The sequence below is a fragment of the Chinchilla lanigera genome, unplaced genomic scaffold, assembly GCF_000276665.1.
Source record: "Chinchilla lanigera isolate Chin_1 unplaced genomic scaffold, ChiLan1.0 scaffold00121, whole genome shotgun sequence".
Taxonomy (NCBI): domain Eukaryota; kingdom Metazoa; phylum Chordata; class Mammalia; order Rodentia; family Chinchillidae; genus Chinchilla; species Chinchilla lanigera.
Window position 1 is genome coordinate 1,141,553 of NW_004955522.1, and position 18,454 is coordinate 1,160,006.

Here is an 18,454-nt window from a genome sequence, read left to right on the forward strand (position 1 = left end):
CCTGTTCTCTTTTTCCTACACAATGTTTCCATTAGCTGGTTTTGTGTCTCCTGCGTTGCCTTCCTGTACACATTATTTTTCTGGAGTATTTTAAGATAAATCTCAGATATGGTATCATTTCATCTGTGAATATGTCATAAAAAGTCTAGATTGAAATCCCCACTCTTCTGCCTGCTATATCTATGACCATAGGCAGGCTAACCCCCCTAATGCTCACTTTCTGTATATGTAAAGTGAGGATAATTATGGCGCATCCATCATAGGGGTATAATGAAGAACGAATGATCTACTCCAAGGCAAACACCTGACACTCAGCACTGGCCCAGCTGATGCAGAAGTGGCCAGTGTCAGCCATCAAAATCACTGTCAGTACTGAATTTACAGCACAGTCCCAAGTGTTTGAGACAGGAATGACAGCAAGACTGGACATATCTATCAGTTAAGGAGACACTGGCAGAAGAACAGGGCAGACTGGTGCCTGGAAAAGCAGAAGCCTCAGAGACCAAGTAGGAGGCTAGAAAAAGAATCCTACAGGGAGATGAGGAGGCCTTGAACTAGGCAGTGACAGAGAGCAGAGACAACATAGGCACGGAGCTCAGAGTATAGAGCGCTCACGATTGGCTGCAGCAGTGGATGTCTTTCTGCAATTAGAGGTCAACTTCAGACCTGTGTCCTGGAGAGAGTTAATGAAGAGAGGAGGAAGCAGAGAGAACTAATGAGTTTCTGGGACTCCTTGATTCTGCGGTATTGGTCATGGGCATTCTAGAAAGGAGACTTGGCCTGTGAAGCTGCCGAGTGTGACAAAGGATGCTCGTTTTGCCGTTTTATGAGGCGTGAAGCTCACTGGTTTTATCTTGGGGTCACTTACTTGTCTCCCCGCAAAAGACTCCAGACTGCCCAGCCCAACAGCCTTCCTCTAGTCCCACTCTGCAATCCGGCTTCACTGCTGCAGTCATCAAAGTGACTCCTCTGCTTTCCCTTACATTCACTTGTAATAGCGTTGTATATAGTGGACACATGTTCGTTATGGACACTTCCTTCAGTACAGAGAAATTAAAATGGAGGAAATGGAAATTCACTCCGACCCTGCCACTCAGATGTAGCCGGGGTTCTGAGGTAGACACAACCTGTTATCTGTATTTATACATATTCTCCATAGATGTGGTCATGCTGAATATATAATTATGTATTCTGCTTGCTATGTCAGTGAGAAATGGGGGGAGGTAAGCTGGCACAGCACTCTGTGACTGCCTTAACTGTCCTCCTGATAGATTCTTTGCTCCAATTTTTTGCCTTTAAATAGCACATTAGAAATAGTAACTTCATAAATGTTTTACTCATTTAATTTTTATCTGCTTAAAAGGCTGCTGCTACTGGTAAACAGAAGGAAAGAATCAATTCTTTATCCCGTCTTCCCTACGTGAACCGTTTATCACTGGTGAGCCAATTACAGTGAAGGGAAATTGTCTCCTCATCAAACGGTAACAGCTAACAAATGAACGCAAGCCTTAGGATAAGAATATCCCTTCTTACAGCCTCAGTAAATTAAAGGACCTAAGCACAGAGCTGATCTTGTGGGAAGAGAGCTATCGGGTTAATATTATTACTTCATTATTAAGGACTGATCAGGCCCTCAATCTCCCAAACAAGAGTACAGTGAAAGCTTAAATAAATTAGTCAAGTTGTATGATTTTAGGGCTTCAGGATGTTCAAAACCATCTAACAGGATTCGAGATTCTCTGGGAGCTAAGACAAAGAACTTCTCTGTGTGGCCCGTATTTATTTGGTTTTCCAACAAAGGAGGGACTCTGAGCAGATGTTGGGAGACTGGGAGATAGTTTAAAGATTTCCCCAGCTAGTTAAGTGTGCTAATTAGGATACTATCTTATCTCCAGGTTGATACTTATTGTAGGAGTATAGAGCCTGCAGTTGCAGTCTCCCTTTAGTTAATTGGGGTTGGAGCTAGGCATCCTCAGCTGTGGCCTTATCTTGTCCTTTGAGGTGTCAAGGTTTCACAGGCCACTACAGACCTCAGCGGGGACCAGTGACTCATGGAGGTTCACTTACTATGAGTCCACTGCCCATCTTCAGACAAGGTGCCTAGGCCTTGGACAGACTCACAAATAAACAGGAAGAGCCAGTTGGTTAATTTTAAATCCTGCTCAGAGCCACTTTGTAGTGGTCTCCATCAGAAAGCTAGCCTGGCCTGGAGACGGTACCCCAAGAGTGACAAAGGAAACAGATTAGTCTAATTCAGCCTCCTAGCAGCTTGAAGGTGACACAGAAGACACGGGGCATGTACACCTGCAGTGCTGTCCCCAGTCCACAAGATTCGGAGATGGTAAAGTCCACAGAACAAACAGCCTAAGTTCTTCAGTAGAATTTGCAGGGGCTGACAAAACCAAAATGGAAGGAGGGGTACCTTAGTCACTTTCTGGTCACGGGACAAATACCCAGCACCCATACCTTAAAGGTGGAGAAGTTCATCGGCTCACCGTGTCTAGAGGTTTGGTCCATGGTCAACTGACTCTAAGGCTGGAAAGCATGGTGGAAGGGCATAGTGAAGGAAAAGCTGCTTGTGCCATCGTGGTCAGGAAGCAGAGAGTGAAGGGTGGATCGAGGGAGGGAGAGTCACCCTTCCAGGCCATGCCCCAGTGACCCCCCTTTCCAACCAGACTCCACCTCCTGACACGGAGCCAGCCATAGCACACCCGTAAATCCAGTCACCTTCTACAACTCTGCCTCTGAGGCTTTGGTGGAACATCCAGATATCAAGCATAGATGGGCTTATGGATTTAAAGGGGCTGAAAGCTGTAGGGGCATGTGTGTGCGTGCACACACACACATGTGTTAATGGACAAGGCAAAACCATGGTGCCTAACGATGTGCTATTGAGCACGGTGGTCATTTTGGGGAAAGGAGAAGGGTTAGCGATAAGGACAGGGGACACACAGGGCCTTTGAGTAGCTCGCAAAGTTCTGTTTCTTAATCCAGATACGTGGAACCTAAGCCTTTGTTTTGTATAGTTTTATGTCCACGTTTTATAATAAAAAGATTTGGCCAACAGTGTTGAGAACTTGCCTCAAAAAAAAAGTTTAAAAATCAAGAAAGGAAAGGTGGTAAGCAGGGAAGGGAGAGGAGAGGAACAAGGAAGAAAGGCAAAGAGAAAGAAGGAAAGGAAAGGAAAAGAAAGTTTAAAAGCTGGTGCTACCCAACATGAGTATATAGTGCCCCTCCTCAAACCCACGTCTCCTGTCAACTACAAGTATGACCTTATTTGGAAACAGCTCACTGCAAATGCTTTGTGCTGCTGCAGCTTGGCAGGTCGCTAAGGGGAGGTCACTCTGGACTCTTAATGCAATCTGACTGGTGTTCTGGAAAGAAGAGGAGAAATGAGAGGAAGATAGAAGTGGAGATTGGCCTGATGTGTGTTGAGGACGGCCAGCAGCCTCCAGGCAGGAGGGGAGGGTGTGGGAGCCTCCCTTGGGGCCTCCAGGAGGAACCAGCCCTGCTGGCATCTTGGTTTCAACTTCTTACATCCAGAACTGAGAGAGATCATATTTCCATTGTTTTAAGCCACCCTGCTGGTCCCTTAAAGCAGCCCTAGGAAGCACACAGTTCCCAAACATTGTCATGTGCTTATAACATTAAAAAACAGGAAGAAACCGGGGGTGGAGGGGCACGCCTGCAAACCCAGCACTCAGGAGGCTGGTGCAGAAAGGGTGCCATGAGTTCGAGGCCAGCCTGGGGTACATAGTAAGTTTAAGGCCAACTTGAACTACTAGTGAGACCCTGCCTCAAAATACAAACTCACAAACAAACAAAATGGAAAAAGTGGTTCATGCAACAGTGCACTGCTTGTAATTATTCAAGGTATTATTTCTAAGTCCTTGTCCCTATGCAAACAGTGTCTTATTTGGTTGTAGTCATAGCCAAATATGATTTGTTTCATTTCTGGACGCTTTTCCACTTGGCAGAACACTGATTTCCATTTCTAGTTTAAGGACATGCATTGCTACCAGCTGTTGGCTCACAACTGGAAACCAGATAGGCCCTTTGGTTGCATTTCCAGCACACGGCTCTGCTTCCGATATTTCCACTCACATCGCGGTAAGATCAGACTCACAGTTCCTTGGGCTGTGGGTTAGCAACCCACTGATTGTGACTTATCCCACACCTCCTGGGCCCCTCTCCATCCCCCAGATCAGCCCCTTGAACCATGAGTAGAGGAAGCTCAGCTGCTGTGTCCTCAGAGGGGCCACACACAGAGAGAGAAATGGCTTTAATTAACAGTAAAACAATATCCTGAAGGCTTCTTCATGGGCTGAGCGGAAATGCCATTGTCTGATCCTTGTGTAGAACTGAAGCTGAGGTCTGATCCCTTCCCTGGTGCCCTGGAGTAGGAGCTGTAGCCATAACTCTCACTGCTTTCCACCCTACCATGACACTGAAGCCAAGCATTAAATGAGGCTTTAGCAGGATAGCAATCACCTCCCTGATCAGGGATCTTAGCCAAGCAGAGGGACTGTCTTCCGTGTTCTTCTCACAAGTCAGCCAAGCACAGTGCCTGGCTCATGGCAGGCATTCAACAGGCAGTCCTATTTCTGTTCAAAATTGGAGAACCTCAGAGCACCAGAAGCACTGCGAGTGGATGGCCGACCCATCATCAACAAAGAGGCCCAGGGTGAGGCCAGCATCTCCCTCTGTTAAAGCTGCACATCAAATTTAATGTGGGCGGTCTTTGAGATGTATTTTGAGCAAACGAATCTAATCAGTGGATGTCTTAAAGTCAGAGACCAAAATGTGTGTTACTGAGCACCTCTTCATTTGTGTATGACACACTCTTTCTGGGCCTAGTGATGGAGCAGAACTAGATCTCCGGTTCCTGTCTGTGGCGTCATGTGGGGGCTAAAATGAGGCAGATGCCTGTTCTTCAAGAGCCCTCAGAGCAATGGAAAGGATGGAGAGGGCCGGTCGTTCCCACCATGCTGCAATTCTCACCAGGAAGCAAGGAGGGACGTTCGCCAATGCCTGGAGATACGTTTGCTTGCCCCAGCTGGGGGTTGCTACCGGCATCTACAGAGCGAGGACAGGGATGTTGTTCTGCATCCTGCAATGCTCAGAACATCCCTGCCCCAAAGGATTATCTGACCCTAAATCCATTGCTGTGAGGTTGAGAAACCACCAAAGAGAGAGGTGTAGAAAAATAATGACCCAGGGGAAAGCAAGGTGCATACATAGAAGTACAGGTGAAGTAATGCGTCCTTGGTCTTGTGGCTCAGCACCCTGCATCCCACAGCCTCATCCCCTCCCACCTTCCCGAGGGCAGCAGTACACCAGTCTCTGCAGCTGGAGAGAGCTAGCGTGGAAGCCTGGCTTCTCCAGATTCCGCTGTTTAACCTTGAGCGGCCACTCACCTTGCTAAACTTGATTCTTATGTCAGCTCTTTTCCAGGGGCCACAGAAACTCCCAGAGAAAGGGGGAGTATCTTTATGTTCCCCTGATTGACAGCCTGACAAACTCCCACTTGCCTCCCTGGGTTGCTGCAAGGAAATGAGGTAATGCATATAAGGTGCTTTGCTTGGTGACAGCCCCTGGGAAGCATTTGTCATATGTCAGCTGCTGTGGTGGTGATGAACGGCGTCCTCCACCGCCCATGGGGTCAACACCTCTGCCTTGGCCTTTACATCTACCTGATTGTGAGGTTCCATTCTCCCCCACACTCTCTGGGCAGGTGACAACACTTGTATCACTCTGTTCTTAGGTTCAGAGCCTATCACCTCTCCCCACTCGTCCTCTCAGAGTGGGAAAATACAATAGAAACACTTTTAGTGGAAGTAGGGGACAACCTGCTTCCTATGGCAATACCACTGATACTTTTCACACAATAGGCTCATTCTGCTATTTCCCTCCAGTGCTCTGTATCATTGCATGATTCTCAGACAGTTTGTCCCAAACTTGGATGCTGATTCTGTTGGCCACCTCTGATTCTGCACCCTGGGCACCTGGTATTTGGCTAATGACTGTTCTCTAAAGGACATGGCCCACATATCTCAATCTTCCTAAGTACTAAAATGGGCCCTGAGTGCCTGTAAACCTGCCTTTTCTTTTCTTTTTTGGGGGGGTGTACCAGGAATCGAACTCAGGACCTTGTGCTTGCTAGGCAGGCGCTATGCCCCTGAGATATATTCCCAGCCCTAAACCTGCCCTTTTTCTGCCAGCCAAAAAGGAAGTCACCTGCACCTGCTCAGTTGACCGACCCAATATCATCAGGTCAGACTGTCATCATGTTCCAAGATAGCTGTGCCCTGAGAATGTTCAAGACCCTGAAAGGTCTTGGGAATTTCTACGGCTTCAATCCTTTCCCATGAATTTTCTCATGTGACAGTTCTGGTTGAAAATCTTCAGGCATCATGGAATGGCGCGGCTGTTAATCTGTGAATAAGTCAAACCAGTATTATCCGGAAGCAAGGTAGTTCCAGTAATGGTAAGGAACTAGAGTCTGCCAAGCAGAAATGCAGCATCTTTTTCCCGGATCTCATGACTCTTCTAGAAGGTTCATAGCAAAAGTGAGTTAAATGTGTGTTTCCTAAGTTTTCCTATTGTCTTGTCGAACTTCAGGAGCAGCAGGAGCTTGGGTTTTTCTTTTAACTCTTTATTCCCCAAGTGGAGTAATACTTCCTTAGATGTTTGTAATCCTTCTGTTTAGCTGAGTGAGAAACTTCTGTATCTTCCAGTGTTGGGCTAGAAGTTTCTTGTAGCTTTTCTTGGCTTTTCTCCTTCTCCCATCCCAAAGAAACTCTTCTTCTCTTCCCATCGCACCTCAAACATCTCTTTTAAGACTGTACAACAAACTGACCACTGACCTGTAGCTCAAGGGTAGAGCACTCATCTACCAGGCACGAGGCCCTGGGTCAGTGATGGGGAACCTTTTAGGACTTTCAATGACACAAACAGGCCAGTGCAACACACATACCGTGATTCACCACCACTGCCCTAGGTTAATACCCAGTGCCACAAAAAAAGAACTACACATGATATATTCCTCTTTGTGTCTCCATGAAATACCTAGAATCTCCAGGAGGGGAAGCGTCACAAATGCCTCTGTATGCTCCTCCCGGGGTTCACTCACATGTTGGAATCAGCATCCAATGAGTCTCTCCTTGAACCGTCTAAACCCAACATTGTGGAACACTGTTTATGAAGCACATTGGAAACAGTTCGCTAGATTTTTTTTTCATCCTTTGCTTTAGTTCAAAATATAGCAGGACAAGAACATATCGTGTAGCTTGGTTATGGATGAGGTAGATTTCTGTAGAAGGTCCTGGCTTTCAGTTCAATGTCTATATCATTTTAACCTCTTACCAAGATGTGTATTTGATCACTAAAGTTAGTGTTATTTAGCTACCTAAGGCAGAAATTCTAATTGCTTCCCTCAGCTAGTGTTCCTACTGCTGGGTTCTATGAAAGTCCTTTGAAGCATCTCTATTAGCTGCCCTGTATAACAGCGACCTTACTGTCTGCTTTCCTTTGAAAATAATATACATCTTTGCAGGACCAAGAGTAGGGTGAGTCAAAAAAGGCCACTAGGGTGCAAAATTTAAGGCAACACTCACTTCCAGGTTCTGACCCTACACTTGCATAGTCAGGAATCAGCATCTCCTTAACTGTGCCCCAGGTCACCTCTCTTGGCCACCCCAATCCATGCCTTCTATTACTGCAAAGACCCCACATGCAGCTCTTCCACAAAGGAAGTGAATATTTGAATCTTTTCTCTCCCTTCCAAGTGGGTCAATCACTGGGCTTGATGTTTTATTCTCCTGTCACTCTTCCGTCAGAATCTCAAGGCTTATTCACCTTAAGACACCTGCACCTACTTAGCAGAAATCAGAAATCCCATCCCTCAAGCCCTGTTTCAATGCACAGGTTACTTTTAAACACCCAGTTTGGATTTTAAACAATCACCGATCCCTCCCGGAGATGGACATTGTTAATATGAGTAATATTCCACAGACAACTCTGGTAGATGTGCTTCTTAATTAAAGTATTACTCATTCCTTCATTCTCAGTGCATTTGAATTATCGTCTAATAGGCACAGCGAGCCGCGGAATTATCCATCTTTATTTTTTCCTATTTTAGGTGGCCACACTTATTACTATTCATAACACAAGCCAAGAGCTATGGTTATTAAGCGGTGTCATTTGTACCCTAATGACTTTGTGCCTTTCACACCAGTCAAAAAGAAATTGAATATTATGAAGCATTAAATGAGACCCCAAACAAAGATGAAGCATTGTTAACCCTCACTGCCCAGGTAGGAAGAAATAAGCCACCCGAGCAGAAGGAGAGTGGAGACATAAAGCTCCTGTGAATTGTCTGATGTGCCTCCGGGAAGACTGTTGGGAAACCACTACCTTCCCAGTGACGTGCGCCATGCTCCCTTTAGCTCTTTCGTCCCTAAAGCTATGCGCCTTTTTTCAGGTTCTCCTTTGGCCTTCTGCTCCTGCTGCATGAAGCAGTCTTCTTTCTCTCCCATGCACAGCTAATTCCTACTCATTGTTTAAATCCCAGCTTAGTTATCACTTCTTCAGGGAAGCTCTCCTTGGTCTTCCAAACCTGGTCAAATCCTCTGTCCACATTCTCATAACACCATCTTGGCAATAATTAAACGGCAGTCTTATATTTGTTTGAGTTATTCTTGGAGTAGTTTGTGTTTCCAAAAGACTGTGAGCTTTACAAGGGCAAGAGATCTTATAGATGTTTTGTTTGTGCACCACTAGCTCCCCAGGGCTTAGCAATGCATATATGTGTATGCTCAGTATACATTTGTTGCAATTTTTTTTAAATTGTAGATAAGTGGAAACAAACAACACATTCTAATACAGGGACTTAAAGACTTTCTAATACAGGGAATATTCACTGATATAGTTCAGGGTTAACCAACAGGGACTTCAAAATGCCCAGAAGCTAGCAGGAAAGTTTGCCCACCTTGGGCCTTAAGAGACTGTGGCAGTTAAGCAAAGTTGTCAGCTTGATCGGCTTGAGAGCCACCCAAGGGGTTAGTACTGCATACTTCTGAGTGTGTCTGGGTGGGTCACTGAGGTGTGACTTTGACTACTTTATCTGATCCCTGCCCCCTTTCTCGGGCACCGCCCCCTGATTCACTTCCCAGCCACCGTGAAGAAAGCAGCTGTGCCCCACCACACCCACCTTCCTTGATGCTTCTCCTTGGAGCCAGCCAAACGTGGACTAAAACCTCTGACTCCAAAAGGCAGATTAAACCATTTTCTCCTTTCAGTTGTGACTGTTATAGGGACACGGGGAAGGAGAACATCACCAGATTCCAGAGAGGGAGCAGGACCTGGCAGGAGCTGTAGCCACCAATGGCACAGTTACTGCCAGGGACCTGTCTCAAGGCAGGGATGAGGAAGGAAATTTCCTTGGCAATGCCTTCTGTCCTATGATCATCTGCCAGGGTCTCTCAAGGGCCAAATCCAACTGGAAGCCATGAGATAAGGTGCCAGCAGGTGCAGTCCATGGGAAGATGAACAGAGGGCCTGAGTGCAGATGAGGGAACACCCCCAAACTGAAGCTCGCAAGCCCTCATCGGATTCCCAACAACCAACCTGTCCTGAGTTGCAGTGGGTTGGAGCTCTCCAGTCATGACAGTAACTAACCCGATGAACTCCTTTTTAAGAAAGGACTCTGAAAGTCTGTCTTTAACTTCAACTTCAAGGGAAAAGCTGGGACAGCTCACAAAAAAGGATGGGCTGGGGAAACAAGTACAGTCTCTGTTGGCTTTCAGTCTGTTGAGAAGCAAAATACAAGAGACAGGAGTTCGGAGATCTTTGCAAAGGGCTGCTATCCTCAGAGTGCTGAGACTTAGCTTTGCTATTCCACTTTCCGCATTCGGTCCTCTGGACCGGGACCCAGGACCCGGGGCAGTCTGCCAACCTTAAGCCTTTCTCCTTCCTTCCTGTTCATCCTCTTGTTCATATACCTTGCCCAGCTCCCAACCCTCAGATCCCTGGGCCTGCTCGAGTTTCTAGTCTACATTCTCAGGATGGACATGGGAGAAGAGGAGGGACTGTTCACCAAGGTCCCTGGGAGTAACCCACACCCGAGTGGCACCACAGTGCTCACTTGATGTTGGGTGGCTCCAGCTGGGCCTCCTCAGCCCCTTTTCCCGACACCTCTGTGTTTTCTATCAGAGTTTTTCTACCAGACGTTTGCCCATCTAGGGGCCTCAAACACAGTTCTTCCTCTTCTCCTTGAAAAGGAAACCAGGTCTGGAGAAAAGAAGCACTGTCCTCTGACCTCAGGTCCAGCTCCTGTCGTTTTGCTGAGTGACCTTATGTGAAGTACGTAGCACCTTAGACCCCAAATTGAAACTCAGAGACAACCCCAGGAACACTCTTCAGACGTGCTTGTGATTACTGTCATCATCGTTGTCACTGTATGGTTACAGATCCCTCCCTGGGCGTCCCTTCCTGTCTTAGACCATCGTGCCTTTCTGATTGGCTGTGAGTTGTCTTCAGTTCTTTCTGCCCTTGGTCTGCAGCCTCAGTCACCAGGCCCTGGCTGTCCCATCACACTGGGTCCTGCAGCCAGGTCTTCCTGTTACATTTGTGGGACCCTGGGCAAGAGTGCAAACAGAGGCTCCCAACCCGAGCAGGAACTCTTCTCTCCCCATCTCCAGCCCCGGACAGCCACCTGCACCAGCAGGACAGGTCTTGTTCACATGGTGGTGGAAAGCCCTGTGCACTCTGGAGACTGTTGCAGCAAAGGATTCTGGAAGCCTGGGACCCCAGCACTGGCCTAGAAGTGTGTGTCATTGCCTCTTGTGGTTGGATCTTTGACTCCACAGAACCCTCACTCCACGGATGTGCTTGCAGGCGGAGGAAGAGGTGCTCGGGACTTTGGAGTAATCTCCCTCTAGACTTTGGAGTCAGAATCCAGCTGGAGCCCACCCCCAGTTGGTGGCCTTGGGCACGTTGTAGATGGGACATTCCATAAAGAAAGGAGTAGTCTTGGGGCTTTAGGAAAAGAGCGAGGATGTGTTTAAGTCCAGCAGAGGGCACTGGCCCCCAGGTTTCCTCCTGAAGCAGCTGCTAGTGGTGAACCACATGCTTATTCCCGAGCAGAGAGGGTGAACATATACAGACTGTCCTGTGACAGATATGGGACACATCATTCTGTTAATCTTCAAGACAGCCCTGTGCCCTTCTGATAAATCTGCAATAAGCGAAATATTGGCCCCCAAACACCCCCACACCCTCATCCCCAAGACCCATGATCCTGTGACCTCACACAACAAAGGCATTCTGCAGATGAGATGGAGTTAAGGGTTGTGAGATGGGGCACATACTCTGGATGATCCAGTTGGCTCCGTGCAGTCACACAAATCCTTAAGAGAGAGAGAAGAGGGTCAGAGTCAGAGAGATTTGAAGGTGCTTCCCTCCTGGCATTCAAGGTGTAGGCGTGAGGTATGAGCAGAGGAATACAAGGAGCTTCTAGAAGCTGGACAGTGGAGGAGATGGACGGATTCTGCCCTAAGTCTCCAGAAGGATCACGGTCCCCCTGGGACCTTAACTTCAGCCCTGTGAGACCCATGGCAGGTTTCTGAGGTCCAGGGACTGTAAGACAATAAAACTCATGCTACAAGCCATGATGGTAATGGTGATTTGTTTCATCAGCAACAGGAAACGTATGCAGAACCTTACCTTCACTTTTCAGAAAACAAACAGTGCCACAGAGAGGTTGGGGAAAACCGTGCCAAGTCACACACCTAGCGAATGCCAGAGTCTGGATTCCCACTGAGGTCCTGAGGCTTTGGGGTGCAGCTGGTGCCCTCGCAGGTGGCAAGCCAGGGAGCATGGTGGTAATGGGGAAGTCCCCTTTTGCTCCTCTGGGAGCGCTGAGGCAGGATAGCTGGCTTCCCCGGTGGCCCTGGTTAAGCCAGCTCAGGCCCCGTCATATTTTCCCCATCATGGAACACCACCCACTCCCTTCTTGGCTCATTTTTTTAAGGTGTGAGGTGCTACTTATCATGACTTGTCTACTTAATAAGGGACGCTGTGATTTTCTCAGAATGGAGGACATCGGCTCCATCCAGCTCCTGGCGCAGGGCTTTGACCCTGCTAAATAGAGGAAGAAACGGGTAGTGCAGCTGCTGTCCGTTAGCAGAGAGGGAAGACAGGGCATAGGGCAGGAGTGGAATAGCGTTACAGAGTCAAAGCAGTGCTTGGGACTCAGCTGGGTGAAGGTCCCCTGCCTCCGTCTGCTTGGGAGACCATCAGGGTGGCCTCATGAGAACAGCCGTGCCCCAAAACTCCCAGGTGGCCACTGGACACAGGATCTTGGCATCGTCAGGTGTTTGAGTGCCTTGACTCAAATTCCCTCCCTCTCCCGTCTAGACCGGAAACCAACTCCAGTGGGAAAGGCTTGAGAACATCCAAGATCCTCTGCCCTGGAAAATCTGAGACCAGATCTGACGGCTAGCAGCGGCACTGCAGGAAGGGTGTGGGGACCACAGCCTTGACTGTGAACAGCCTCCACCTGGCCACCCAGGCAGCACTAAGCAGGTCACCAAGAGACAGCTGCACAGGCCGCCCCTGGACTCTGGGGTAGCGGGTGGCCAGGGCCACTGCGCAAGGTTCAGCCGTACGACATCTCCTGCCCTCCACATATCCACCTGCTCTTTCATTCATTTTCTCACTCACTCATTCATCCGGCAGGCCATGGTGTGCAGCAGCTTGCTGTGCACCGGGAGCTCAGGCAGACACCCTGGCCTGCCCTAGACCTTCTCTCTAACATGGTGGCCGCCAGCCACTGCGGCCACTGAGCATGTGAGGTGTGCTGGTCTGAACTGGGACGGACTATCAGTCCTCAGAGTACTCAAACTCTAAAACCACAGTAATAGTTTAGATGAAACAACACAGTGAATGTTCAATTTTTTAAAAATATGTTACAGCAAAAGCCACATTGCCAATCGTCCTCCTCAAAGTACCCTCCCCCTCACGTAGGATGGCACACCTATCCCATCATTGATGCCACTCTCAGAAGCAGTTCTGGAGGTTCTCTTTGGCGAGTGTCTTTAGTCATGCTGTCATGGCTGCCTCGAAGTCCTGAATCCATTCCAAATCTTTCCCTTTCACGGTGTGTTTTGACTCTGAGGACGAACCAGAAGTCACACGGTGCCAGATCCAATGAATGGGGTGGACAAGGACACATCGTATGTTTTTATTTGACAGAAATGTCCATAAATGATCAACAAGGAGCGATCAAAACATACAGTGAGAGTTTAAATTAAAAACTGCATCACAGTAAAAGGGACATTGCCACAAACCCCCTTCAGAGGACTCAGAATGCTCGCCTCAGTTCTAGCACAATCATACCATCATACTTGGCAATGCGTCTTTTACTGTAATACAGCTTTTAATTTTACTGTACTTTTTACAGTTCTTAACTTTACAATGTGTCTTTTACTGTGATAAGTTTTTTACAATTTAAACATACACTATATTTTGATCACCCCTTGTGTATGTTTAAATGATACTATTTTGGTTATACTTGCTTAAAGAAGATATATTATTAAGATCAATTTCATTGGTTTCTTTTTACATCCCTTCGCCTGGCTAATTAGCCATAGTGGTCATTCACTTCCTTAGACAGGACTGTGTATTAGACAGGACTGTTCTTTTGACCGGAGGAGACCTGGGATGGCAATCACAAGCCCATGGCACTGATGGTCTCCCTGGCTGGCCTGAGGAGCCAGTTCTCTGTGGGAGAACTCATGTCTAACTCAACAGGTGCAAGACAAATCCATATTAGTTCAAGAACCGGGGTGCTCCAGGAGGGGACCCCGGACGCACAGCAGCACAACCACCGGCTCAGTGATTTCCGACACATCTCAGGTGGTGCGAGTGAGGAGTGTAAGAGAAGAAGGAGCTCAGTGACGCCCCAAAGGCAGCAGACATCAGCTCCTGAAATATCCGTCCAAAGCTGTCCGGCACAGTGACGTGACCTACGCACAGAACTTTGTTCTCCAGTTGCCCCATTCAAAAACGCACAAGAAATCAACTTGCCTGGGTGTCAGTTAACCCACTGTATTTTACGTGTTGTTGTTTCAACATTTAATTGTTGTCAACAATTCTTTTGCTTTCTTTTTATGATGGTGACGTCTTTGAGTCCGGTGTGTATGGCACACTAGACTCCCCATACATCCCCAGCACGGCTGTGCGCGTGGCCGCTGGCTGTGGGATGAGGCAGTGCAGTTCTACTCGACTTCCCCTCGAGGCCAATAGGAAGAGGTTTCAAGCAGAAGCATGCTTTAGAAAAATCTCTCCGGCAGCCACAAAGAGACAAGCTCAAGGTCCACGGGCTGTGGGCTTTCCCCGGGTGATGTCACCCACTGGGGTACCATTTATAAACTGGGAAGCAGAGTCTGCATGTGCGAGCTTTACCCTGCCAGAATGCGACCTGTGAGCGGCTGGAGGTGTCCTTAGCAGCAGCCCCTCTGAGATGTGACCAGTTGTGGAAAGGAGACCCCAAGCTTTCTCACTACCCCCCTGTGGCTACACCCCCATTCAGATGGCGCCACAGCAAACCCCTGGCGAGTGTCCTCTTTGGATTTCTCATCTGTAAAAAGCAGATGCAAACACCTGAGAGGCTGGGTGTGCAGAAAAAAATGAAGCAACACATGGAAATACCACATGCTGCGTCTGATAAAGAATTGATCAAATATGGCAATTTCTTTCCAAGTTGTCATCAGAACTGTTCCTGCCTGTCTCTGAGAGGAGGCTAAAAGATAGAAATTTTAACAGCATGTCTGGGGATCAGATGAATTAAGTGATCTCTTAGAAATCCTCCCAGCCCTTTATCCATCTTCAAGGAGCCAGTTCTTTCAGAAAGAAATGTCCCAAAACATGCAGATTAGAGGCAGCCCTGCAGGGGGCTTTTTTTCTCTAACATCACAATAAGCTTTAACTGATGAGAAAACAGCTTTTCTGTTTCCCTGGGCTCCATCTCATTAGAAAAACAGCTTAAAACCTGTTTCTAATCTCCAAGGAGTTTCCAGGTGTGTAATGACTTGGCAGAAAGGTAAACAACCAAATTCTGGGAAGCTATTATGTGAGACATTAGCAACTCCGTACTTCCTTCCGCCTCTGAGAATCAAATGAAGCGGCTTAGTCTGGGTGGAATTGGGAAAAAGCACTGGCTCTGAGGTCTTGAACAACTCACTTTTTTTTTTTTTTGGTACTGGAACCAAACTCAGGACCTTGTGCTTACCAGGCAAGCTCTGTGCCGATGAGCTATATCCCCAGGGACAACCTCACTTTGAACCACAGTTATGTCACCAATAACTGTAAATCTTACAGCAAGTTGCTTCTATTTTCTTAGCATCAGGGTACATATCTGTGAAATGGGAGTCGTATATCATCCAAGCCAAGAAATATGTTTGTAAAGGGAGAATATATGGAATAACTGTCACTCTGCTTACTCCCAAGTCGCGCTGGCTCCCACCAGCATTGTGATCTCCTGGGTTCTGTGAGGGGAGAATCTCCAAGCTGTGGTTGAGCCAGGATCTTTGGCTCTCTCCAGGCCACAGCTGAGGTGGCAGGTGGGGCTCTCAGAGCATTTAAGAGCCCACTGGAATACGCTGCCCAGCTCGCTCAGGGTGGTTGGCAGCATGCAGTTCCTCAGAGGCCCCTGGGCTGCAGATCCCCATTCCTGGCGACTGCCCACTGGAGTCCCCACAACTCCCACCACATGGGGAGCTCTACAGCCGGGCAGGGTGTATCATCAGGGGGAGGGAGTGAGGGAGTCTGTGATGTGGAAGTCGCAGCCTCCACAACCTGCCCTTGAAAGGGGCGTCCTGCACGTCTGCTCTTCGCGGTTGGAAGCAAGTGTAGTCTATGTGAAGGTGTCACCAAAATCAGGCGAATTCTGCCACCGACTGCCGTCCAGCAGAGAGGCAGGCTCATACGAACATGATGGTGCATCCTCGTCCAACTTACTCACCAGGTCTGGAACCAAGTGAGTTCTGGCTCTTCCCCTAAGTCAAAATGGGAAACATTTTGAACCAGTTTAGGACATCAAAGCAGCCGCAACAGCACAACTAAAGACACTCATGAAAGAAGACGTCCAGAGATGCTTCAGAAAGTGGCAAGAATGATGGGATAAGTGTGTTTGAAATGAGAGGGTGTATGTAGGGGGGCGATGGCAGTGTGACGTTTGATCTAATAAATTTTTTAAAAGTAAACCTTCACTACATTTTTGATCACGCTTCCTACATAGTATACCATTGTGTATAAGGGACTTGAGCATTCACAGATTTTGGTAGTGATGGGTGTTCTAGAACCAGTCCTCTGTAAATACCGAGGGACAACTGTGGAAGCCATTATTATGACCAAATGTGAAAGAACTTCAGAAAGTAAAGTTCCCCCAGAAATACAATGAAGCTGCCGAATTTTATATCAGGGTCAGAAAATTTAACAATCATATGGCACCGCCAGTCTATAAAACAGATTTATTCTAATACAAAATTACCCAAAGGCTGCATTTAAAAATATTTAATTTTTTTTTTGGTATCAGAAATCAAACTCCAGACCTTGTGCTTGCCAGGCAGTCACTTGTGCCACTGAGCTATATCCCTGGCCCAAAAACATTTAATTTAAAATATTAATTTGATAACATAGTAATGAGTAACAATATTTGCACACTATACTTAAAAGCACATGTTCCCTACATTTGTGTTGTGCATGTGTGCATGTGTGCATGTGTGTGTGTGTGTGTGTGTATAGCTCCCTTTCTTGTTGTTTTAGAATATCCATGTTTTATGGAGATTTAAATAAAACAGTGCCAGTTTTCCCACTTAGCAGTATTACAAAAGCATTTAATCCTGCTGTGTATTCTTTCTAATTAGTTGCATATATCTTTCTATTTCTCAAAGCTACACACTATTTCCATTCAGTAGATAAATGGAAGCGCTGTTGTTTATTTAACCATCCCCTTTCCTGGTGACATATAAGTTGTTTTGATGTCTTGACATTAAAGCAAAATGACTATTTCTTATGTGGTACCCCCCACAAAAGAAACCTGAATTATGTCTTTAGAATAAACTCCGAGAAAAGCAATTTGAATGCATACGTTTTAATGGTTCTGTCAAGTTTGGATCCAAGAGAAAAGGTTTGGTTTTTGTGTAAGCAAACACTGCTCCATCAGCCACGGGCGAGTTTCTCAAAGGCAGGGACCATGCTGTACTATTTAATTCTTCTTTAATTACGGCATCTAGCCTAGAAGTAACATTTACTGTTTGTGAACTGAATGAACAAAAATATTTGAAAATATGAGACTTTAAGAAAAATATTTAGGCTAGCTCGATTCTAATTGTGTCCCCAGGGTTTCGCCAAGTCATTCAATTGCCCAGTCTGGGCTTGAACTTGCGATCTTCCTGTCTCAGCGTGCTGGGATTTCAGACGTGTGCCATCGCACCCAGCATAAATTTCTTTTTTAAAAAAAAATTAAGAGATGTTGCATTTCCGTTAAGATTTCACTAAGACGTGGAGGACAAAGCTCCCAGGGCTCTGTGATGCCTTCTTCACCCGATTTACCACAGCGCCCCCTACCTTTCATTTTACGCATAGCCACAGAATGAAGCGCTCATAGCGAATGGATTGTCACACCCGCTCTTTTTGAGAGCCCCAGGGGACATCCGGTGGTCTGCCAAGCCACCAACACTGGAAAGGCACCTCAGGTCCTCTATTGTGGGCAAAATACTCATTCTGAAAGAGAATTCCCCGTAGATGGAGGCAAAATTTCTTCCCAATAACCAGGAATTGTGGGAATTTTCCTGACTGCAGTTCAGCCCTGGGTGCTGGATTTCACTAAATCATGAGTCAGAGTCATATGACACTTAAGTAAGAAGGGCTCAAAGGGTCCTCAGAATTCTTCCATTGCTCAAAACAGTCTGACTGACATCCCCTGCCACCCTGCGTCCTGTACCTCTTGGAACTCCAGGGAATCTTCACCTATTTTTCTAAAAGGAATTTTTCTACACATTTCAGGAGTCTATAACGCTCATTTTTTTTTTTTAGACCCGGGAGACTTTTGCACGGGATCGGAATGTGTGGATGGCACAACCAGAATTTATTTGCACCCAAGTCCAACCTACATTGCTGGTTGGGGTACGAAACTTGGGCTGCAGCGCCCCCTGGCGGGAAGCCGACGCTTTGGCTTTTCCGGGCCCCCTTTACACCTTAGCCTCGGTCCCCCTAACCACCACGTGTCTCTCCCCTCTCTCTCTCACAGGTGAAGGAGGCCATGCAGCGGATCCACGACCGAGGGAACATCGGAAAGTTAATTCTGGATGTAGAAAAGACCCCCACTCCGCTGGTGAGTGGAAAACAGAGAGATCACTCAGCATAAGAGGTGGACCAAAGGTCCATGAGG

The 18,454-nt window shown here is 47.2% G+C and overlaps 1 protein-coding gene across 1 annotated transcript in view; it reads left to right on the top strand.

Moving 5' to 3' along the window:
• The window catches only part of Vat1l (vesicle amine transport 1-like), a 161,135-nt gene that overhangs the window by 139,739 nt on the left and 2,942 nt on the right, over window positions 1–18,454 (top strand). The window contains exon 8 of the mRNA XM_005409340.2: window positions 18,314–18,397. Coding sequence (XP_005409397.1) covers window positions 18,314–18,397 — 84 coding nt within the window. The remainder of the gene's footprint in view (window positions 1–18,313; window positions 18,398–18,454) is intronic.